General features: G+C 43.6%; 1 protein-coding gene across 1 annotated transcript in view; it reads right to left on the bottom strand.

The window, feature by feature from the left end:
- LOC148146645 (uncharacterized) overlaps positions 1–25,379 on the bottom strand; it is a 97,293-nt gene that overhangs the window by 57,550 nt on the left and 14,364 nt on the right. The window contains exon 4 of the mRNA XM_087997566.1: positions 19,266–19,390. Coding sequence (XP_087853692.1) covers positions 19,266–19,390 — 125 coding nt within the window. The remainder of the gene's footprint in view (positions 1–19,265; positions 19,391–25,379) is intronic.

Below are 25,379 nucleotides of genomic sequence, written 5' to 3'. Positions count from 1 at the left end.
ATCGACTTTTGTGGAGTTATTTTATAGGCAGCGTGATAGGCAGTGTAGATAATAGCATAAAATTACAAAAGGGATGTTTATAGACTAAGTGAATGGTCAAAACGGTGGCAAATGGAGTTCAATCTAAACAAATGTAAGGCTATCCATTTTTGGACCAAAACTTTCTAGATGGCATAAAGTTAAATATAGTGGCTGTCTGAAAAGACTTGGAGGTATCACCAGCATAGATCTTTAAAAGTCATAAACTGGGACACAAGATAATGAAAAAAACTAAAGGAATGTTGGCATTTATATCTAGCGAACTAAAGTAGAAGGACGCAGAAGTTATGTTGTAGTTGTAGAAAACACTGGTTATACCACATTTGGGGTTATTTAACAGATCTAGGCACCACCCCTTTATGGGGGATATTTTGGCCTTGAATGGAATACATTCTAGGTTTACAAGAATGATACCTGGACTTTAGAAGTCACATTATGAGCAGACGGTACACAAAATAAGCCTGTTTGCTCAAGAATTTAGAAGGTTCAAGGTGTGATCTGACCAATGTCTTCAAGATTAATAGCAAAAGACAGAGAAACACAGAACATATAGCATAGAACATTACTGCACAGTACAGGCCCTTCAGCCCTCGATGTTGCGCTGACCTGTGGAACCAATCTGAAGCCTACCTATCCTACACTATTCCATTTTCATCCATATGTTTATCTAATGACCATTTAAATATCCTTAAAGTTGGTGAGTCTACTACAGTTGCAGGCAGGGCGTTCCATGCCCCTACTATTCTGAGTAAATAACTACCTCTGATATCTGCCCTATATCTATCAACCCTCAATGTATAGCTGTGTCCCCTCGTGCCAGCCATCACCATCCGAGGAAAAAGGCTCTCACTGTCCAACCTATCTAACCCTCAGATTATCTTATATGTCTAAATTATGTCACTTCTTCTTCTTTTCTCTAACGAAAACAGCGTCAAGACCCTCAGGCTTTCCTCATAAGACCTTCCCTCCATAGCAGGCAATATCCTAGTAAATCTCCTCTGAACCCTTTCCAAAGTTTCCACATCTTCCCTATAATGTGGTGACCACAACTGCACGCAATACTCCAAGTGCAGCCCCACCAGAGTTTTGTACAGCTGAAATATGACCTTGTGGCTCCTAAACGCAATTCCTCTACCAATAAAAGCTAACACACCATATGCCTTTTGAGCAACCCAATCTACCTGGGTGGCAACTTTCAGAGGTTTATGTACATGGACACAGAGATTTCTCTGCTCATCTACACTGTCAAGAATCTTACCATTAACCCAATGTTCTTTTTCTCTGTTACACCTTCCAAAGTGAATCACCTTACACGTTTCCACATTAAATGCCATTTTCCACCTCTCTGTCCAGCTCTGCAGATCAACTATGTCCTTCATAACCTGCAACATCCTTCGGCACTGCCTACAACTCCCCCGACTTTAGTGCCATCTGCAAATTTAATAACCTATCCTTTTACACCCTCATCTATGTCATTTATAAAAATAACAAACAGCAGTGGACTCAAAACAGATCCTTGCGGCATACCTGGAGTAACTGAACTCCAGGATGAACATTTCCCATCAACCACCACCGTCTGTCTTCTTTCCACTAGGCAATTTCTGATCCAAACTGCTAAATCACCCTCAATTCCATGCCGCCGTATTTTCTGCAATAGCCACTGTGGGGAACCTTTTCAAACGCTTTACTGAAATATTCACCACATCAACCACTTTACCGTCAACCACCTGTTTGGTCACCTTCACAAAGAGCTCAATAAGGTTTATGAGACATGACCTACCCTTCACAAAACCATGTTGACTAAGCCCAATTAACTTATTCCTTTCCGAATGTTAATAAATAACCTTTTTTAACACTTTACCCACAATCAAAGTAAGGCTTATTGGTCTATAATTCCAGGGTTGGCTCTACTGCCCTTCTTGAACAACGGGACAGCATGTACTATCTTCCAGTCTTCTGGCACTATTCCCGTAGACAATGACAACATGAAGATCAAAGTCAAAGGCTCTGCAATCTCTCCCTGGCTTCCAAGAGAATCCTAGCATGAATCCCATCTGACCCAGAGTACTTAACAATTTTCACACTTCCCAGAATTGCTAATACCTCCACCTTGTGAACCTTAATCCCATTTAGGCTAGTAACCTGTATGTTAGTATTCTCCTTAACAACATTGTCTTTTTACAGTGTGAATACTGACGGAACATATTCATTTAGTGCTTCTCCTATCTCCTCGGACTTCATGTTTAACTTCATTCTACTTTCCTTGATTGACCCTAATGTTATTCTAGTCATTCTTATATTCTTGATGTACCTATAGAAATCTTTAGGGTATTCCTTGATCCTATCTGCCAATGATTTCTCACGACCCCTTCTGGCACCTCTTAGTTCTTTCTTTAGGCCTTTCTTGGCTAACTTATCACTCTCAAGCACCCTAACTGAACCTTCACGTCTCATCCTAATATAAGCTATAACTCTTGCTCTGAGTTAAAGGAAACATAACTGAATTGTGATCGTTATCAACAAAGCACTCACCTACCTCCAAGTCTAACACCTGGCCGGGTCCATTACCCAGTACCAAATCCAATGTGGCCTTGCCCCTTGTTTGCCTGTCTATATACTGTGTCATCCTGCACACATTAGACAAAAACTGACCAATCTAAAGTATTGATCTACAGTATTTCCAGTCAATATTTGGAAAGTTAAAGTCTCCCATAACAACTATCCTGTTTCTCTCGCTCCTGTCCAGAAACATCTTTGCAATCCTTTCCTCTACATCTCTGAAACTATTCAGAGGCCTACAGAAAACTCCCAACAGGGTGATGTCTCTGTTTCTGTTTCTAACCTCAGCCCATACTACCTCAGTTGACGAGTCCTTAAATGTCCTTTCTGTCACCGTAACATTGCCCTTGACTAACCACACCTTCCCTTCTTTAACAATGTTCTCTGTTCTTACTGAAACATCTAAATCCCGGAACTTACAACAACCATTCCTGTACCTGCTCTATCCATGTCTCTGAAAATGACCACAACATCGAAGTCCCAGGTACCAACCCACACGGCAAGTTCACCCACCTTATTTTGGATGCTCTCGCTGTTGAAGTACATTGGAACATTAGAACATTACAGCGCAGTACAGGCCCTTCGGCCCTCGATGTTGCGCCAACCTGTCATACCAATCTGAAGCCCATCTAACCTACACTATTCCATGTACGTTCATATGCTTATCCAATGATGACTTAAATGTACTTAAAGTTGGAGAATCTACTATCATTGCAGGCAATGCATTCCATACCCTTACTACTCTCTGAGTAAAGAAACTACCTCTGACATCTGTCCTATATCTATCACCCCTCAATTTAAAGCACCCCTCGTGCTTGCCGTCACCATTTTCGGAAAAAGGGTCTCCCTGTCCACCCTATCTAACCCTCTGATTATCTTATATGTCTCTATTAAGTCACCTCTCAATCTTCTTCTCTCTAATGAAAACAGCCTCAAGTCCCTTTCCTCGTAAGACCTTTATGGGTGGCACAGTGGCACAGTGGTTAGCACTGCTGCCTCACAGCGCCAGAGACCCGGGTTCAATTACCGCCTCAGACGACTGACTGTGTGGAGTTTGCACATTCTCCCTGTGTCTGCGTGGGTTTCCTCCGGGTGCTCCGGTTTCCTCCCACAGTCCAAACAAAAATGTGCAGGTTAGGTGAACTGGCCATGCTTAATTGCCCGTAGTGTTAGGTGAAGGGGTAAATGTCGGGGAATGGGTTTGGGTGGTTGCGCTTTGGCGGGTCAGTGTGATCTTGTTGGGCTGAAGGGCCAGTTTCCACACTTTAAGTAATCTAATCTAAAAACAAATTCCTTCCATACCAGGCAACATCCTAGTAAATCTCCTCTGCACCCTTTCCAAAGCATCTACATCCTTCTTATAATGCGGTGACCAGAACTGTACACAATACTCCAAGTGTGGCTGTACCAGAGCTTTGTACAGCTGCAGCATAACCTCCTGGTTCTGGAACTCAATCCCTCTATTAATAAAGGCCAAAACACTGTATGCCTTCTTAACAACCCTGTCAACCTGGGTGGCAACTTTCAAGGATCTGTGTACCTGGACACCGAGATCTCTCTGCTCATCTACACTACCAAGAATCTTACCATGAGCCCAGTACTTTGCATTCCGGTACTCCGACCAAAGTGAATCACCTCACACTTGTCCGCATTAAACTCCATTTGCTACCTCTCAGCCCAGCTCTGCAGCTTATCTATGTCTCTCTGTCACCTACAACATCCTTCGTCACTATCCACAACTCCACCGACCTTAGTGTCGTCTGCAAATTTACTAACGCACCCTTCTACGCCCTCATCCAGGTCGTTTATAAAAATGACGAACAACAGTGGACCCAACACCGACCCTTGCGGTACACCACTGGTAACTGGACTCCAGGATGAACATTTCTCATCAACTACCACCCTCAGTCTTCTTTCAGCAAGCCAATTACTGATCTCCCACAATCCCAATCCTCCAAATTTTGTACAATAGCCTACTGTGGGGAACCTTATCGAAAGCCTTGCTGAAATCCATATACACCACATCAACCAGTTTACTCTCATCTACCTGTTTAGTCACCTTCTCAAAGAACTCAATAAGGTTTGTGAGGCACGACCTACCCTTCACAAAACCGTGCTGACTATCCCTAATCAAATTATTCATTTCTAGATGATTATAAATCCTATCTCTTATAACCTTTTCCAACAATATACCAACAACTGAAGTAAAGCTCATTGGTCTATAATTACCAGGATTGTCTTTACTCCCCTTCTTGAACAGGGGAACCACATTTGCTGTCCTCCAGTCTTTTGGCACTATTCCTGTAGACAATGACGATTTAAAAATCAAAGCCAAAGGCTCGGCAATCTCCTCCCTGGCTTCCCAGAGGATCCTAGGATAAATACCATCTGGGAAGAAAGTGAGGACTGCAGATGCTGGAGATCAGAGCTGAAAATCTGTTGCTGGAAAAGCGCAGCAGGTCAGGCAGCATCCAAGGTGCAGGAGAATCGACGTTTCGGGCATGAGCCCTTCTTCAGGAAGAGTTCCTGAAGAAGGGCTCATGCCTGAAATGTCGATTCTCCTGCTCCTTGGATGCTGCCTGACCTGCTGTGCTTTTCCAGCAACACATTTTCAGCTAAATACCATCTGGCCCAGGGGACTTATCTATTTTCAAACTCTGCAGGATTTCTAACACCTCTTCCTTGTGAACCTCAATCACACCTAATCTAGTAGCCCATATCTCAGTAATCTCCTCAACAACATTGTCATTTTCTAGAGTGAATACTGTTGAAAAATATTCATTTAGTGCTTCCCTTATTTCCTCTGACGCTACACACAACTTCCCACTATTATCCTTGATTGGCCCTAATCTTACTCTCGTCATTCTTTTATTCCTTAAATACCTATAAAAAGCCTTAGGGTTTACCCTGATCCTACCCGCCAACAACTTCTCATGTCTCCTCCTGGCTCTTCTGAGCTCTCTCTTTAGGTCTTTCCTGGCTACCTTGTAACCCTCAAGCGTCCTTACTGAGCCTTCACACCTTATCCTAACAAAAGCCTTCTTCTTCCTCTTGACCAGAGATTCCACTTCCTTCATAAACCACGGCTCCCGCGCTCCACAGCTTCCTCCCTGCCTGACAGGTACATACGTATCTAGAACACACAGTAGCTTTTCCTTGAATAAGCTCCACATTTCTAATGTGCCTATCCCCTGCAGTTTCCTTCCCCATCCTATGCTTCCTAAATCTTGCCTAATCACACCATAATTGCCTTTCCCCCAGCTGTAACTCTTGCCCTGTGGTATACACCTATCCCTTTCTATCACTAAAGTAAACATAACAGAATTGTGATCGCTATCACCAAAGTGCTCACCTACTTCCAAGTCTAACACCTGGCTGGGCTCATTACCCAGTACCAAATCTAATGTGGCTTCGCCCCTTGTTAGCCTGTCTAGATACTGTATCAGGAAGCCCTCCTGCACACACTGGACAAAAACTGACCCATCTATAGTACTCGTACTATAGTGTTCCCATACAATATTTGGAAAGTTGAAGTCCCCCATGACAACTACCCTGTCTCCTATCGAGAATCATCTTTGCTATCCTTTCCTCTACATCTCTGGAACTATTCGGAGGCCTACAGAAAACTTTCAACAGGGTGACCTCTTCTTTCCTGTTTCTAACTTCAGCCCATACTACCTCAGTTGACGAGTCCCCAAACATCCTTTCTGCAACAGTAATACTGTCCTTGACTAACAATGCCACACCTCCCCCTCTTTTACTATCTTCTCTGTTCTTACTGAAATATCTAAATCCTGGCACCTGCAACAACCATTCCTGTCCCTGTTTTAACCATATCTCCGAAATGGCCACGACATCGAAGTCCCAGGTACCAACCCATGCTACAAGTTTACTCACCTTATTCCGGATGCTCCTGGCGTTGAAGCAGACGCATCTCAAACCACCGTGCTACATGCTTTTGCCCAAATCATCGATGTTCCTGCTCCTCGGATGCTGCCTGACCTGCTGTGCTTTTCCACACCACTCTAATCCAGCATCTGCAGTCCTCACTTTTGCCTTCCATCTCAAACCACGTTCCTGCTTGCTGGTGCACTCTTGAAACATATTTCTGACCTCACTACTCTCAAGCTTCTGGACACTGGAACTACAATTCAGGTTCCCATCCCCCTGCTGAATTAGTTTAAACTCTCCTGAAGAGCAAATTCCACCCCCCACCAACCTCCCCCACATCCCACCCCCCCCGGTATATTGGTACCTTCTGGTTCAGGTCAAGGTCCCACCTACCCCATAATGATCCCCAATTATCCAGGTATCTGAAACCCTTCCTCTGCACCATCTCTGGAGCCACGTGATCAACTCCTCTCTTTCTCTCTCTCTCTCTCTCTCTATATATATATATATTCCTTGCCTCGTTGGCAAGTAGCACAGGCAAGAAACCAGAGATAACAACTCTGCTTGTTCGAGGTCCCAGCTTCTACCCTAGCTCCCTGAATTTCTGCCTTACATCCTCATTCCTTTTCCTACCTATGCCGTTACTGCCTATATGGACCACGACTTGGGGTTGCTCCCCCCGCCTCCTCAGGGATTTCAGTCCTGCTCAGTGTGCGCTCCAGCTATTCATGCTGTTTAAAGCAGTGATTTACCTTTCTGGCAGCCCCTGCTCCTCTCTCCCTCTCTCCTCACTGCTCCCAAACAAAGGAGGCCTGAATCTCATGGTAAGTCCCCTTTTAAGTGGGAAACATATGTCCTGGTAGCCCCCGCTTCTCTCTCCCTCTCTTCTTGCTGCTCTTCTGTATGGAGATAATGATACTCTTTCTATTGATTGGGGATTTTCGAACTAGGGGCATAGAGAATTCAAGAGAAATGTTAGGAAACCCCTCTACACACAAAGGATGGGAGATGTTTGAACTATACTAATCCTCGAAAGAAAACCCCATACAGATCCACCCCATCTTCATAATCCCACATGGGATTTTTACCATGGCGAACCCACCTAGCCTGCATATCCTTGGACACTACAGGACAACTTAGCATGGCCAATCCACATAATGTGCACATCTTTAGACTATGGAATAAAATCCATGCAGACACAGGGAGAAATTCCACACTGACAGTCACCCAAGTCTGGAATTGTACCCTGTCCCTGGCACTGTCAAACAGCAATGTGCCACTGTGGTGCCCTTCTGCTATGAGGGTTTATTTTCTTGATGATAGTAGCAGATCCAGCAAGCTGGCTGAGATTTGTTGAAATTTTGTGTTGGAAATTAACATTTTAGTCCATTCAGCATAAGCTAATCACATTTTTGCCCTTGGTTTCTAAGAGCTCAAACAATTTGGTATTTTAGCCATGGAGTTATCAAAGAATACTGGATTAGATTACTTACAGTGTGGAAGCAGACACTTTGGCCCAACAAGTCCACACCAACCCGCTGAAGCGCACCCACCCAGACCCATTCCCCTACATTTACCCCTGCACCTAACACTACAGGAAATATAGCATGGCCAATTCACCTCACCTGCACATTTTTGGACTGTGGGAGGAAACCGGAGCACCCGGAGGAAACCCACGCAGACATGGGGAGAATGTGCAAACTCCACACAGTCGCCTGAGGCGGTAATTGAACCTGGGTCTCTGGCACTGTGAGGCAGCAGTGCCACCATGCCGCCCACAAAAAAAGATGAACAGTCCAAGAAACCAGTTAGCTGCACTAAACATTTGGCCATGAAAATGTTGAAGTATGTTATTCTTTCTGCCCAATAAGGAGAGTCAATGGCTCCCTCATAACTAGTTGCCGGTCATCAGTTCAGAAGAAGCCAGCTCATTCTGTTAGACCACACTTGGAATATTTTGTTCAGTTCTGGTCACCTCATTAATGGAAATATGTGGCAACTTTAGAGATGGTGCAGAGGAAGTTTACCAGGATGCTGTCTGGATTGAAGGACATGTCTTATAAAGAAAGGTTGAGGGAGCTAGGGCTTTTCTCATTGGAGTGAAGAAGGATGAGACATAATTTGATAGGAGTGTACAAGATGATGAGAGGCATAGATAGAGTAGATTTGTTCCAAGGGCAGAAATGGCTGTCACGAGGGGATTGGAGGTAGGCATTTGACACAGACAGTGGGTGGGTGTGTGGAATGCACTGCCAGCAGTGGTGATTCCTGATGAAGGGCTTATGCCCAAAACATCGACTCTCCTGCTCCTCGGATGCTGCATTACCTGCTGTGCATTTCCAATGCTACACATTGACTCAGATACTTTAGGGACATTTAAGCGCCTCTTGGATAGGCACATGGATGATAGTAAAATGAAGCCTATATAGGTTAGTTTGATCTTAGGGTAGAATAAAAGGTCGGCATATCGTTGAGGGCCAAATGACCTGTACTGTGCTGTATTCTTCTATGTTCTCTACTGTGAAGGAGATGGATGTGTGGGAAATTTGCCCAGTCCCAGTTGTTGGATTGCCCTAGCTCCCAGTGACACAGGAATACATGCCTGAGAACAGGCTGTTAGTTGTCCTTTCAGATGGCAAGTACATACAGTGGAATAGAAGGTAAAACACAGAATGTCTAAGGTGATGGTGAAATTTATAGTTTTGATTTTTCTAAGCAAAGAACATCTAATAGTTTCATTGGAATTTAATGTGTTGTTTGTCATGAATTGGGTCCAAGAGAAAAATTAGAAAAACATGTGCCACCTTTTTCATCATACACATCGAACACCATGACATCCGGGTGCCAAACTTCAACCTTCTGGACTGCAGGTTTGATGGTGATCCCAAATAACACGGAGCACAGATCAAAGAGGCCAGAGAGAACACTAGAGGAAGGATAGGACATTTCTGATTTTGAAATCAATAGGGTACACCAAGTCAGTTTATCAAACATTTGATAATCATTTTTAATAAAAGTGCACAGAGAAGATAGATGAACATTTAGATATCCACACATCCCCACCAGCACCAACTCTGTCTGGTTCCACCTCCAGAGCATTGCCCAACTCAATTGCTTGTCTCAGCAAATCTGCTGCTGAAACCCTCTTCCATGCATTCATTACATCCATGCTTGAAGCTTGTCTTTAAGAGAGTTCACCTTTAAAGCTTAAAGTGCTATGTGTACACAACACTGTGAATCTGTCCAGAGCTTAGTGTGCTATGGGTCTGCAAGCTACACATAGAGAAAGCAGTTGTTCACTGTCATGTCTGTTTTATAACTTGTCATGTATTTTATTGTTTTAAATAAACTAACCCATGGCCAATAGTCAGCAGGATATTGAGAAGCAAATTTGTAAGATCTCAATTATCTGTAAGAATAATAGACTGGTAATGGTTGAGGATTTAAAATTTCCAAATGTAGACTGGGACTGCCATTGTGTTAAGGATTTGGATGCAGAAGAATTTGTTAAGTGTGTACAACAAAAGTTTTTGATTCAGTATGTGCATGTACCTACTAGAGAAGGGCAAAATTTGACCTACCCTTGGCAAATACTGACTGAGGTGGGAGAGCACTTTGGGGCATGATCATAATTATATTAGTTTCAAGGTAATGATGGAAAAGGATAGATCAGATCTAAAAGTTGAAGTTCTAAATTGGAGGATGGCAATTTTGACGGTATTAGGCAACAACTTTCAAAAGTCACTGGGGGCAGATATTCATAGGTAAAAAGATAGTTGGAAAGTGGGAAGCTTTCAAAAATGAGATAACAAGAGTCCAGAGACAATATGTTCCTGTTAGAGTGAAGAGTGAGGCTGGTAGTGTAGGGAATGCTGGATGACAAGACAAATTGAGGTTTTGGTCAACAAAAAGAAAGAAGCATATGTTGGATACAGACGGCAGGGATCAAGTGAATTCCGAGAAGAGTATAAAGGCAGTAAAGGTATATTTATGAGGGAAATCAGGAAGACAAAAGGGGGACATGAAATAGGTTTGGCAAATAGGGTTAAGGAGAATCCAAAGGAATTCAACAAATGTATTAAAGACAAAAGGGTAACTAGGGAAAGAATAATATGGCCCCTTAAAGATCAGCAAGGCCCGCCTATATGTGGAACTGCAGAAGATGTGTGAGATACTAAACCAGTATTTTGCATCAGTGTTTACTGTGGGGAAGGATATGGAAGTTCGAGAACTTGGAGAAATAAATAGTGACATCTTGACAAATGTCTATATTACAGAGGAGGAGATGTTGGACTTTTTAAAACGTATAAAGGTGTATAAATCCCTGGAATCTGATCAAGTCTACCCTAGAACTCTGTGGGAAGCTAAGGAAGTGATTGCTGGGCCCCTTCCTGAATATTTGTATCATCGATAATCACAGGGGAGGTGCTGGAGGACTGGAGGTTGGCTAACATGGTGCTACTATTTAAGCAAGGTGGGAAGGAAAAGCCAGGGAACTATAGACCAGTGAGCTTGACATTAATGGTGGGCAAGTTGTTGGAGGGGATTCTGAGGGACTGGATTTACATGTATTTGGAAAGGCAGGGACTGATTGGGTTGGTCAACATGACTTTGTGCGTGAGAAGTTGTGTCTCACCAATTGAACTGAGTTTATTGAAGAAGTAATGAAGTGGATTGATGAAGGCAAAATGTTGGAAGTGATCTATATGGACTTCAATAAGGTGTTCAACAAGGTTCCACATTGTAGATTGGTTAGCAAGGTTGGATCACATGAAATACAGGGAGAACTAGCCATTTGGATACAGAAACTGACTCAAAGGTAAGAGACAGAAGGTGGAAGGTTGCTTTTCAGACTGGAGGCCTGTGAACAGGGGTGTACCACAGGGATCGGTGCTGGGTCCACATTTATATAAATGATTTGGATGTGAACATAGGAGGTATGTTTCTTAAGTTTGTAGATGACATCAAAATTAGTGATGTAGGGGACAGCCAACAAAGTTACCTCAGAGTACAAGAGAACATAGAACATAGAACATTTGGGCGGCACGGTGGCACAGTGGTTAGCACTACTGCCTCACAGCGCCAGAGACCCGGGTTCAATTCCCGCCTCAGGCGACTGTCTGTGTGGAGTTTGCATGTTCTCCCCGTGTCTGCGTGGGTTTCCTCCGGGTGCTCTGGTTTCCTCCCACAATCCAAAATACGTGCAGGTCAGGTGAATTGGCCATGCTAAATTGCCCGTAGTGTTAGGTAAGGGGTAAATGTAAGGGTATGGGTGGGTTGCGCTTTGGCGGGTCGGTGTGGACTTGTTGGGCCAAAGGGCCTGTTTCCACACTGTAAGTAATCTAATCTAATCTAATTACAGTGCAGAAAAAGCCCTTATGCCCTCAATGTTGCACCGTCTTGTGAAACCAATCTGAAGCTCATCTAACCTACACTATTCCATTCTCGTCCATATGCCTATCCAATGACCATTTAAATGCCCGTAAAGTTGGCAAGTCGACAACTGTTTCAGGCTGTTCCACGCCCCTACTACTATCTGAGTAAAGAAACTACCTCTGACATCTGTCCTATATCTACCACAACTGGACCTTGATGGGATGGGCCGAGGAATGGCAAATGGAGTTTAATTTTGATAAATGTGAAGTGCTGCATTTTGGAAAGACAAATCATGGTAGGACTTATACACTTAATGGTAAGGTTCTGGGCAGTGTAGCTGAACAAAGATATCTTGGAGTGCAGTTTCATAGTGCCTTGAAAGCAGCCTCAGAGGTAGACAGGATAATGAAGAAGGCATTTGGTATGCTTGCCTTCACGGGTCAATGTATTGAGTATGCGTTAGGAGGCATGTTGCAGTTGTACAGGACACTGGTTAGGCCACTTTTGGAATATTACGTTCAGTTCTGGCTTCGCTACTATAGGAAAGATGTTGTGATATTTGAAATGGCTCAGAAAAGATTTACAAGGATGTTGCCAGGGTTGGAGGGTTTGAGCTATAAGTAGAGGCTGAATAGGCTGGGGCTATTTTTTCTGAAGCATCGGAGGCTGAGGGGTAACCTTATAGAGGTTTATAAAATCATGAAGGGCATAGATAGGGTGAATAACCAAAGCTTTGTTCCCAGGGTAGTGGACTCCAAAACTAGAGGGCATAGGTTTAAGGTGAGAGGGAAAGATTTAAAAAGGACCTATGGGGCAACTTTTTCATGCAGAGGGTTGTGATGTATGGAATGACCTGCCAGAGGAAATGTTGGAGACTGGTTCAATTACAACATTTAAAAGGCATCTGGATGGGAACATGTTTAGGAAGGATATGCGCCAAATGCCGGCAAATGGGACTAGGTTAATTTAGGATACCTAGTTGGCATGGATGAGTTGGACCAAAGGGTCTGTTTCCATTTTGTTATAACTCTATGACTCTATGAGTCAATCAATCCCCAAAGAGTGACTGAGTATTAGATCATTATCATGCAAAGGACATGGTGAACTGGGATGGAAAATGTCATGTTGATGAAGCCTATTATGCACGTCCGCAAGCATGTCAATATAGACATAGAAACCAAAAGCAGGAGTAGGCTATTCAGTCCTCTGGACCTACTCTGTTATTCAATATGAGCATTGCTGATCTTCTATTTCAAAACTGGATTCCCACTTTCTCCCTATACCCCAATGTCTCTAATATCTAAAAATCTATCTAACTGTTTTTTGAATATATTCAGTCACTTAGGCTCCATAGTCTACAGCAGGAGAGAGTTCCATAGGTTCATTTCTCTTTGAGTGAAGAAATTTTCCTCATCTCAGTCCTAAAATGGTCCACCCCTTATAATCAGTCTGTGACCCTTGGTCCAGACTCTATTCAAAGAAAACATCCTCCCTGCATTTAACTTGCCCAAGCCTGTTGGCACTCTATACATTATGTTAGAGCTCTTGCTGATTATTCATTATTTGTATATCGATTTTATCAATTGTGTCTTTTATCAATTTTGGCTTGAAGCTGTAAAATGGAAGTTGTGAGCAAAATATGACTTTTGGACTATGGGTTAACATGAAATTTATGTTAAAATGAAAACAGACAAACAAGCTTCTGTTTAGTTGAGAGGCCAGGTCTGGACTTAATTGCAGATGGTTCCTGATCAAAAGGTTCTGCAGATACTTTATCACTGGGGAGAGCATTATACTAAAACAGATAGTGGAAGTCAGCTATTAACAAATACCTGAGAATTGGTTCCAGCAAGTCTCAAGCAGGTGGCAGATATTGAATGGTAACTGGCACCTCATGGAGGAGACAGTCAGTCCATCAGGCAGTGGTCAGTGTTTGAATTAGGTTTTGGACCTAATTGTGTTTTCTGTGAAAAGGAATCTGTTTGTTGTTGCTATAGCATGAAGAATTGAAAGCTCCCTGCCGAACCTGCCATGAGCAGCTCTTCAAAGCCCTAAGAATAGGGAATAAACTGGTATGTATTACAATCTTTATCTGAGTGAATTGTAAAGGTGATGCTGATCAACATCTTCAGAAAAATTAACCAAGAAACCATGATCTATTCCATTGTAACAATGTATCATGAATGTCACTTAAGTAACCTGATAAGTTTTATTATTTTCTTTTATTAATCCCTTAACTGTGTTTGTCTGTCTTTTGTGTGAATGGGGCTGTAAATAAAAGTTTTGGGTTTAAAGAATATATCAATTAGATTACTTGGTTGTTTAATTTTTCTCACCTAAAGATGATATATTTTTAACCAATTGCTAAGTTTTGTTTTGGAAAGGAGGGGGCTGTTGTATATGCACCTTGCATCTAAAAGCTTTAAGGACCCCATGTGCTATACGTATATAATATTGCAACTTTGCCTGGCAGAATCTGCATCCCAAAAACACAGAATTCAACTGGTTACTGTAATGTCTTATCCATAACTTCTAATGTGTTTTACTGATTCAAATGAACTAACCCATGGAGTTAACTAATCTCTGATAAGCAATTGGTTATTAAACCATTATCTTTAACCTGGCATCTTGTACCTTCTACATCCTGTAAACTTGAGGTCATCCAAATCTCTGTTGTCTGTGTCCTAAGCCATCCTGAATTCAAAGGCATCTGTACCTCTGTCATCTTTTCCACCTCTATGAATCTCCAAGATGCCCACACTCCTCTCCTAGCCTCTTTTGCATCCTCAATTTTAATTCCTCCATTGCTCGGAGCTGTATTATCGTACTATTTGTCTCAACTGTGTGTTGCAAAATAGTTAAAGGATCAGATACAGACACAGTGAAGACATAGATTTTAAAATAGATGGAGGGTTAAGAAGTGCAGATCCTAATAGAAAATATGTCAGAGCTCACCGTTGCAGTGGGAAGTATGGTCTCAGCTGCTCTTCAGTCACGCTACAGCAATAGAGTTTAAAAATACAATAAGACGCCATTACTAATCTTAAACAATTTCAATAAAAAAAGATTGAAATAATAATTTCACTGTTTATTAAAATTTGAGCTTTGATATTTATTTTTTAAGATCAATTTATATTTAAATTGTTGGAAATGAATTCCAAGCACTTCAGGACAAAATTAGGGATGAAAAGAAGAAAATATTCACAGCTTTCACCCTCTTCCTGACAGAAACATTTTGTGATTAGACAGACACACAACAAAATGAGATGCCATTTATACCTGAACAGTGTTCTCCTTTGTAGCTCATCCCAATAGTCTGTGTCCCACTGTTGCAACTTGCGTTTTTGGCCATGGCTATTAGCAAACTGCTGTAGGGTCTTCAATTCCTGCTGTGCCACTATCAGATTCACAAAAAACTTGCATCAAAGAAAGAAAGATAATATATATTGGGCCCACTAGATCACTCACAGGGTTTACATCCAATCATTTAAGTTTGTGGTCACATATGTGGAAGAAACAGCAGCAAACTCCAATGAATAATGGGATAATAACCAGGTCATTTACTTAGTCATGCTGGTTGAGACATTCATTTTATTCTATGTTCAGATACCCCATCTAAATGAATTTATCTTGATTAGGTTGCAAGACAATTTCACTATGGCACCCATTCCTGTTGATATTCTCGTCACCTCATATTTCATCGGCTGTTGGTGAGGTTGATAGTTAGTGAGAACTTCCCCTTCTACCCAGGTCACTCTCCAGACCTCAGAGCCCAGAGATCAGCTAGCTCCATACTGATTAGTAGACCAACCCAGGATTGTATAGCTCAGATAGTTATGGCAGAATTTAATCCAGCAGATGGGGTCTCACTCATTGGCTGCAGAGCTGGCAGAAAAACCCTTGACCTCTTTTCGAAAAGCTTTGTTGTATTAGCTCGCCAGCTACAGGCCTCAAGTGGGGTAAATGAATCCAGAGAAGAAAATCCTGTCCTCAACCTATTCTGGCTGCTGCTCTTGACCTTAACGCAAATAACAATAGTTTATCATTAATTAGATAGCTGTGAATTATGCCACAATAATTTAAGGAAATGGAAATCACCAGATATTTGTTAACTCTTTAATTATTCTGTCTCATACCCAATGCATTGAGAAACTGTCAGGCATCAATCATTTCCAATTATTTCACACTGAGAATTACACAGAAATCACATTTTGAGCGCAAACCCTTCACATCATTAGTCATCTAATCCCTTTCATGTTCTGTGCCCCTTCACTTGCATTCCTTTACTTTGATTGTCTCCATACTTTCTTTAATGGAAGCTGTCACAATAATGAAATACCTCACAAGTAACATTTTAAAATATGATTGACATATAATGAAAGTTTAATTTAAACTCACCATTTACAGACAACTTTTTGGGCTCATTTTTTAACTCAATGTGAGGGAAATGTTTTGGGTGAGTTAAAATTAACCAGAAATGTGATGATGCTAAGCGTCTTCCATCGGCAGAAAAGCAGGAAACAAAATTAAAAGCAAGTTGGATGGCTTATTACCCTGTGAACAGCTTTTAATTCAAGGTGACCTGGCTACCTACCTGGATTATTCTGATTTGGAGATGCCGGTGTTGGGCTGGGGTGTACAAAGTTAAAAATCACACAACACCAGGTTATAGTCCGACAGGTTTAATTGGAAGCACACTAGCTTTTGGAGCGACGCTCCTTCATCAGGTGATAGTAGAGGGCTCAATCGTAACACAGAATTTATAGCAAAAATTTACAGTGTGATGTAACTGAAATTTTACATTGAAAAATTGATTGTCTGTTAAGCCTTTCATCTGTTTGAATACAGTGATAGTTTCACTTCTTTCATGTGTAAATCACAAAATCTTTTTTAATATAAAAAGTTGCATTCTCGGGTTAGCTGTTAACAATGGTGATAGCTCGACAATATGTTGAAGGTATTGGCCCCCTATGTTCTCTGTCTATGCCACGATGCTTAGATTGATTCTAATCTAAAAAGTGAGATAATGGAGTTTTACATAAATTCATGCAGTTTTTGAGCTCAGAGTTCTACATAAATTCATGCAGTTTTTGAGCAAAGTACAATGTAACCCTGAAAGTACAAATTCACCCCACAAAATATATGTGTGCATGTGGGTCTTTGTCTGTCTGTGTGTGTGTGTCTGTCTGGGTTGGGGGTTGTGAGTGTGAGAAAGTGTATATGCGTGTGTGTAGTGAGTGTAGAGTGTCTTAAGTCTGTGAGGGGGTGCATGTGTGAGTGTGGGAGTGTTTTGTGTCTGTAAGGGTGTGTGTGGGTGTCTGTCTGCGTGTCTGTGTGTATGTGTGTCCGTGTGTATAGGAGTGCCTGTATGTGTGTGAGAGTGTGTGTGTGTGTAGGAGTATCTGTGTGTGTGTATAGTGCAATGGTGGTCACCTGTAATGTGACATGAACCCAAAGTCCCGGTTGAGGCCCTCCCTATGGGTACCGAACTTAGCTATCAGCCTCTGCTTGGCCACTTTTCTCTGCTGCTTGTCTCGAAGTCCACCTTGGAGGATGGTCACCCGAAGGTCTGAGGCTGAATGTCCTGGACCACTGAAGTGTTACCCAACTGGGAGGGAACCCTCCTGTCTGTTGATTGTTGTGCGGTGCCCATTCATCTGTTGTCATAGCCTTTGCTCGGTTTCCCCAATGTACCATGCCTCCGGGCATCCTTGCCTGAAACGTATAAGATAGACAACATTGGCTGAGTTACATGAGTATCTGCCATGTACAAGGTGGGAGGTGTCCCCACGCATAAAACTGCATGAATTTATGTAAAACTCCGCTATCTCACTTTTTAGATTAGAATCAATCTAAGCATCATGACATAGACAGAGACACACGGGGCCAACACCTTCAACATATTGTCTAGCTATCACCATTGTTAACAGCTAACCCAAGAATGCAACTTTTTATATTAAAAAAGGTTTTGTGATTTACACATGAAAGAAGTGAAACTATCACTGTATTCTAACAGATGAAAGGCTTAACAGACAATCAATTTTTCAAAGCATAATTTCAGTTACATCACACTGTAAATTTTTGCTATAAATTCTGTGCTATGATTGAGCCCTCTACTATCACCTGATGAAGGAGCATCGCTCCGAAAACTAGTGTGCTTCCAATTAAACCTATCGGACTATAACCTGGTGTTGTGTGATTTTTAACTTGGATTATTCTGAACTGCCTTCCTCACTGTCGCCACCTGCTGCCCAATTATATTATGAACTTTTAATGCAAAATAGAGAAAATTTGAGGGTCTCAGTACAATGTTGAGGGGTGAATGGATGGATGAATGCCGATTGCTCATACTTTATAGTCAAGAAGAAAGAGGTGGCAAATATCAAAGATTGAAATTATTGTTGAAAACTCGATCAATAGGACTAGGATTCTTTTACCATTTTGCGAAATCTGGGGTTCCACAATCATTTCCTTTCCCCATCAGCACCTTCTGTCCAGTGGATTTGGCCAGTCTGCAGCCTACGTGACCCTGGAGCTGGGCCAGAGCAAGTGATCTTATTTGGGAGGCCTGCTCCACGGTAATGCGGCATCTTCTCACACCCAGACTGAACTCAGCAACTCTCTGCTGACCACTACCTCTTTCTAGGTTAAATTTCACTCCCACCCCAGCAAAGATTTGGCCACACTGGTTGTTTGCAGGTGGTCAGCATCAAAAAGACACTGTGGAGTTCCCCAAAATGATTCTTCTGGCCATGCTTGATAATCAAGCCTGCTTCTCCACAAAAAATTCCTAACATAACAAAGGTGCTTTAACTTCAACAGTGTCAACTTGCTTTTATAAAATGGCTTTAAAGTGAAAGAGTCTCCAAGGTGTTTCACAGCAGCATTTTCCAACAAATTTTGACACAGAGCCAGGTAACTCAATGTTTAAGGAGAAAGTGAGGTCTGCAGATGCTGGAGATCAGAGCTGAAAATGTGTTGCTGGAAAAGCGCAGCAGGTCAGGCAGCATCCAGGGAACAGGAGAATCGACGTTTCGGGCATAAGCCCTTCTTCCTCATTCCTGAAGAAGGGCTTATGCCCGAAATGTCGATTCTCCTGTTCCCTGGATGCTGCCTGACCTGCTGCGCTTTTCCAGCAACACATTTTCAGCTCTAACTCAATGTTTAGTCAAAGAAGTCAATTTTAAGAAGCATCTTAAAGTGAGAAGAAAGTCAATACAGAGGAGAGATTCAGAGAGGGAATTGTAATGGTCAGGCAAGTGAAGGCTGCCAATGGACCTGATTAAAATCAGTAACAACCAGGTCTCACCCTTATCTTTTGAAAATTAATGCTCTATTCCCAAATCTCCCTTCATTCCCCCAACTTCAACAATGTTTGCAACTCTATCTCCCTGGCTCACCTGGGTAACTCCGGGCACGCAGAGTATTAGCAAAATTCCACACCCTATCCACACTTCCTGCCATGTTTTTACTGATGGAGTATTCAGCAAAGTTCTTGTAGCCAAGTATCTGGGCAAACTCATGTCTATCAGTCAAAGAGAAATAAAATTGTATTCAAAGTAAAAACATCTTCCTGCTTAATGAGGTTGATGGTGTTGAATGGTGAGGCGAAAATGAGGTCTGCAGATGCTGGAAATCAGAGCTGAAAATGTGTTGCTGGAAAAGCGCAGCAGGTCAGGCAGCATCCAGGGTACAGGAGAATTGACGTTTTGGGCATAAGCCCTTCTTCAGGAATGATTCCTGAAGAAGGGCTTATGCCCGAAACGTCGATTCTCCTGTTCCCTGGATGCTGCCTGACCTGCTGCGCTTTTTCAGCAACACATTTTCAGCTTTGAATGGTGAGGCAGATACTGGGGGAAATGTTTTAATGTTCAAACCTTGTAATGACAGCTGAGCTCCTGAAGGGGCAATACTGTCAAGATTCACTGGTGATAGGAGCCAAAGATTTAACTCCCGGATGTCACAAAGCAACCAGGAGAAACAATTTATGCAGTTATCTTTGAAAATAAATTAGTGTTGATTTTGTTTTCATTTTTTCTATTACATTTGTTCATTAGCTGGAAAATATATTGAAAATATGGGAAAACAGGCTGTTTTGACTTACAAATCAGAACTATTCAATTGGGTGCCAATGGAGTCTATTTGTTTCCCAATTGGTACAAGAAGGCTGTGCTTGCCAAGGATGGATATGTGGGTTGACCAAAGCCAAGAGAGCAAGGTAACCTGGGTGTTATGTTACAACATTTAAAAATCAATGTAAAGGAAGGACAATAAATTGTAAAGAGAACATTCATTTGAATTTACCCTTTATTACACATGATGAGTCAATATTTACTGCAGTGTTGGAAGGGCCAGCTCATTGCTCTGAATGGACTGCTGTTCATAATGAACGTTACTGCCACCATCCACTACAAGTGTAGGAAACTATAGGGGCAGTTTCATTTAATGTGGGAAATGAAAATCATTTTCCGAATCCTTCTAGTTAGCAAGATCTAGTTTATTGTATTTTAGCAATGAGTCACAGCTCACAATGATATAATAGACTCTGTAATTTGAAGACGACCAGATGTCACATCTCTCATCTTCATGATCCTAAGCTGTTCTGCCCCTTGAAATTGACTGAATAGCCAATCTCTGTAAATAAATGCTGGTCCTTCCAGTGTTGCCCACATCCCTTGAAAGAATTTTCAGTAATTCAAACCTTAGTGGGCAAACCTTCGCAGCTACTAGACGCTAGAGTCTGCCTAAGGGTAAGTTCCACTGCACAGCAGATTGGCCCAATAAAACCATAGTTCACAACCTTGCTTTTTGACTTGTTTCAGCAAAACTTCTGTAGCCCTTAGAGAGTTCATGAACCTTCAGAATAAAATGTCAGATACATAAACTGTTCAGTCTGATTCCTTTGTAAACAAATTTCTGATATCACTGGGCATAGATCATCGAGTAAATATATGGGCTTTTGACATTGTGTGATAGCAAACTGAATGATCGATTAAGTTTAAAAGTGATTTTCTCTCGAGCTTTATGGGGATTAGAAGTTGTGGATGCTGTGACAGGAAGAGAGGAAATGTTCTGCATGAAAAGCTCATCTTATTTCTGATCACCACACTACCAGAAGGATGTGGATGCTTTGGGGAGGGTACATAAAAGGTTTACCAGGACATTGCCTTGTATGGAGGATTTTAGCTATGAAGAAAGGTTGGATAGACTGGGTTTGTTTTCACTGGAATGCAAGAGGTTGAGGGGCAACCTGATAAAAGTTTATAAGATTGCAAATGACATGGATAGAGTGGAAAGTATGAGACTTTTTCTCAGTATGAAGGAGGTCAATTATTAGGGGACACAAGTCCTGGTTCAAGGTGCTGGTTGGTGGGGTGGGGGTGAGGGGGTTTGGATAGAGTTCAAACCAGATGTAAAAGGCATGTTTTTCAAACAAAGGGTGGTGAGTGCCTGAAATATGTTGCCAGAAGAGTTGGTGAAAAGTAGACACAATTGCAGCATCAAGAAGACCTAGACGAATTCATAAATAGGAAGGTCAAATATCAAACGATAGCAGGTTATAGTCCAACAGGTTTATCCACTTGTTCCTTGGGCATGGTATGACAGGAAGGTATAAGACACAGTACTTATAAGCAAGAAGTCCTGAACCATCAAAGTGTTCCCCCACTGGGAGTGTCCCCCACCCTCCTGTCCTCTCCTGTGTGTTGATCGCTGAGCGGTTTCCATTCATCGTTTGTGTCTATCTTATATGATGTAGGCAAGGATGCCCTGAGGATGGTCCATTCATCCATTGTCAAGACCGTATTGACACTACGACAATGGATGAATGGACACTGCACAATGAGGAACACACTGCGGGGTACTTTCCCAGTATGTGAACACTTTGGCAGTCCAGAACATTCAGCCTCCAATCTTCAGGTGAATGTTCTCTAAAGTGGACTTCAAGATATGCAACAACGCAAAATCGCTGAGAACAGTCTCAACTGTGATCCTGGATTCATGCTACACTACATCACACTATCTACTCGCTCACACAGATTCACACACACACACACACACTTGCACACTTACACAGACCCTCTCCCATACACAAACACTCACAACTTGCACACTCAAACTCACATAGGCACACACGCGCACATATTCACACTCTCTCAGATGTGCGCGTGCACACACGCACACGCACACACACACATTCCGGGGGGTGTCCTTTCATTCAAGAGTGTTTTCTGTCAAAAAAAAATCAAACCAGGCCTCAGCTTAAAGCATTTACACATTTGAAGCAGGACCTCATACCTAAGTGCATTGCCTAACCTGAGATATCACCTCTTCTACATTGTTAAAACCTTTAATTATCTTGGACAAAGACTTGAAAGGAATCTGGATTTAGCATTTTAATCTGCTAGGAGAAAGTGAGGACTGCAGATGCTGGAGATCAGAGCTGAAAATGTGTTGCTGGAAAAGCGCAGCAGGTCAGGCAGCATCCAAGGAGCAGGAGAACTGACGTTTCGGGCATGAGCCCTTCTTCAGGAATGAGGAAAGTGTGTCCAGCAGGCTAAGATAAAAGGTAGGGAGGAGGGACTTGGGCGAGGGGCATTGGAAATGCGATAGGTGGAAGGAGGTCAAGGTGAGGGTGATAGGCCGGAGTGGGGGTGGGGGCAGAGAGGTCAGGAAGAAGATTGCAGGTTAGGAAGGCGGTGCTGAGTTCAAGGGATTTGACTGAGACAAGGTGGGGGGAGGGGAGATGAGGAAACTGGAGAAATCTGAGCTCATCCCTAGGAGGGTTCCTAGGCGGAAGATAAGGCGCTCTTCCTCCAACCGTCGTGTTGCTATGGTCTGGCGATGGAGGAGTCCAAAGACCCGCATGTCCTTGGTGGAGTGGGAGGGGGAGTTGAAGTGTTGAGCCACGAGGAGGTTGGGTTGGTTGGTCCGGATGTCCCAGAGGTGTTCTCTGAAACATTCCGCAAGTAGGCGGCCTGTCTTCCCAATATAGAGGAGGCCACATCAGGTGCAGCAGATGCAGTAAATGATGTGTGTGGAGGTGCAGGTGAATTTGTGGCAGATATGGAAGGATCCCTTGGGGCCTTGGAGGGAAGTAAGGGGGGAGGTGTGGGCGCAGGTTTTGCATTTCTTGCGGTTGCAGGGGAAGGTGCCGGGAGTGGAGGTTGGATTGGTGGGGGGTGTGGACCTGATGGGGGAGTCACGGAGGGAATGGTCTTTTCGGAATGCTGATAGGGGAGGGGAGGGAAATATATCCCTGGTGGTGGGGTCCGTTTGGAGGTGGCGGAAATGACGACGGATGATATGATGTATGTGGAGGTTGGTGGGGTGGTAGGTGAGGACCAATGGGGTTTTGTCCTCGTGGTGATTGGAGGGGCGGGGCTCAAGGGTGGAGGAGCGGGAAGTGGAGGAGATGCGGTGGAGGGCATTGTCGATCACGTCTGGGGGGAAATTGCTGTCTTTGAAGAAGGAGGCCATCTGGGTTGTACAGTATTGGAACTGGTTCTCCTGGGAGCAGATGCGGCGGAGACGAAGGAATTGGGAGTTTGGGATGGGACGAAGGAATTGGGAATATGGGATGGGATGAACCCCCTGTCCCCTGTAAAAACGCCATCCCATATTCCCACTTCCTTCATCTCCGCCACCCCACCAACCTCCATATACATCATATCATCCGTCATCATTTCCGCCACCTCCAAACGGACCCCACCACCAGGGATATATTTCCCTCCCCTTCCCTATCAGCGTTCCGTAAAGACCACTCCCTCCGTGACTCCATCGTCAGGTCCACACCCCTCACCAACCCAACTTCCACTCCCGGCACCTTCCCCTGCAACTGCAAGAAATGCAAAACTTGCGCCCACACCTCCCCCCTTACTTCCCTCCAAGGCCTCAAGGGATCCTTCCATATCCGCCACAAATTCACCTGCACCTCCACACACCATTTCCTGCATCCGCTGCACCCGATGTGGCCTCCTCTATATTGGGGAGACAGGCCGCCTACTTGCGGAATGTTTCAGAGAACACCTCTGGGACATCCGGACCAACCAACCCAACCACCCCGTGGCTCAACACTTCAACTCCCCCTCCCACTCCACCAAGGACATGCAGGTCCTTGGACTCCTCCATCGCCAGACCATGGCAACATGACAGTTGGAGGAAGAGCGCCTCATCTTCTGCCTGGGAACCCTCCAACCACAAGGGATGAACTCAGATTTCTCCAGTTTCCTCATTTCCCCTCCCCCCACCTTGTCTCAGTCAAATCCCTTGAACTCAGCACCGCCTTCCTAATCTGCAATCTTCTTCCTGACCTCTCCGCCCCCACCCCCACCCCGGCCTATCATCCTCACCTTGACCTCCATCCATCTATGGCATTTCCAACGCCCCTCCCCCAAGTCCCTCCTCCCTACCTTTTATCTTAGCCCGCTGGACACACTTTCCTCATTCCTGAAGAAGGGCTCATGTCCGAAACATCGGTTCTCCTGCTCCTTGGATGCTGCCTGACCTGCTGCGCTTTTCTAGCAACACATTTTCAGCATTTTAATCTGCTGTCTACCTCCTAATTAATTAAAACATTCCAACAAGGGCAGCTAGTTTTAAAGTTGTTGATGTTTTGCTTATGAATACTGTGTCTTATATCTCCCTATTATACAATGCCTGGGGAGGGAGTGGAGCTCCAAAAGCTGTTGGACATAACCTGGTGTCATTTGATTTTTGAGCCAACTCCAGCATCTCTACTGCATGAATAGGAAGGGAATATAGGGATACCAATCATGTAAGTGAAGACAGTTTTAATATTGAAGAGCAAAATGCGTCGATCAAGGCTTGGAGGGCTGAGGGCCTGTTCCTGTGTCTGGATCAGTGGTGCTGGAAGAGCACAGCAATTCAGGCAGCATCCGAGGACAGGCAAAATCGACGTTTCGGGCAAAAGCCCTTCATCAGGAATAAAGGCAGAGAGCCTGAAGCGTGGAGAGATAAGCTAGAGGAGGGTGGGGGTGGGGAGAGAGTGGCATAGAGTACAATAGGTCAGTGGGGAAGGAGATGAAGGTGATAGGTCAGGGAGGAGAGGGTGGAGTGGATAGGTGGAAAAGGAGCTGGGCAGGTCGGACAAGTCCAGACAGGTCAGGGGATTGAGTTTCTGGAGGTTAGAAGCTAAGATGAGGTGGGGGAAGGGGAAATGAGGAAACTGTTGAAATCCACATTGATGCCCTGGGGTTGAAGTGTTCCGAGGCGGAAGATGAGGCGTTCTTCCTCCAGGCGTCTGGTGGTGAGGGAGCGGCGGTGGAGGAGGCCCAGCACCTCCATATCCTCGGCAGAGTGGGAGGGGGAGTTGAAATGTTGAGCCACTGGGCGATTTGGTTGATTGGTGCGGGTGTCTCGGAGATGTTCCCTAAAGCGCTCTGCTAGGAGGCGCCCAGTCTCCCCAATGTAGAGGAGACCGCATCGGGAGCAACGGATACAATAGATGATATTAGTGGATGTGCAGGTAAAACTTTGATGGATGTAGAAAGCTC

Source organism: Chiloscyllium plagiosum, unplaced genomic scaffold (genome assembly GCF_037043375.1).
Source record: "Chiloscyllium plagiosum isolate Xiang-an unplaced genomic scaffold, Cpla_swu_hap1 HiC_scaffold_20, whole genome shotgun sequence".
Taxonomy (NCBI): domain Eukaryota; kingdom Metazoa; phylum Chordata; class Chondrichthyes; order Orectolobiformes; family Hemiscylliidae; genus Chiloscyllium; species Chiloscyllium plagiosum.
The sequence above is the reverse complement of the archived record's forward strand: the minus strand, read 5'-3'. Positions and strand labels throughout refer to the sequence as shown.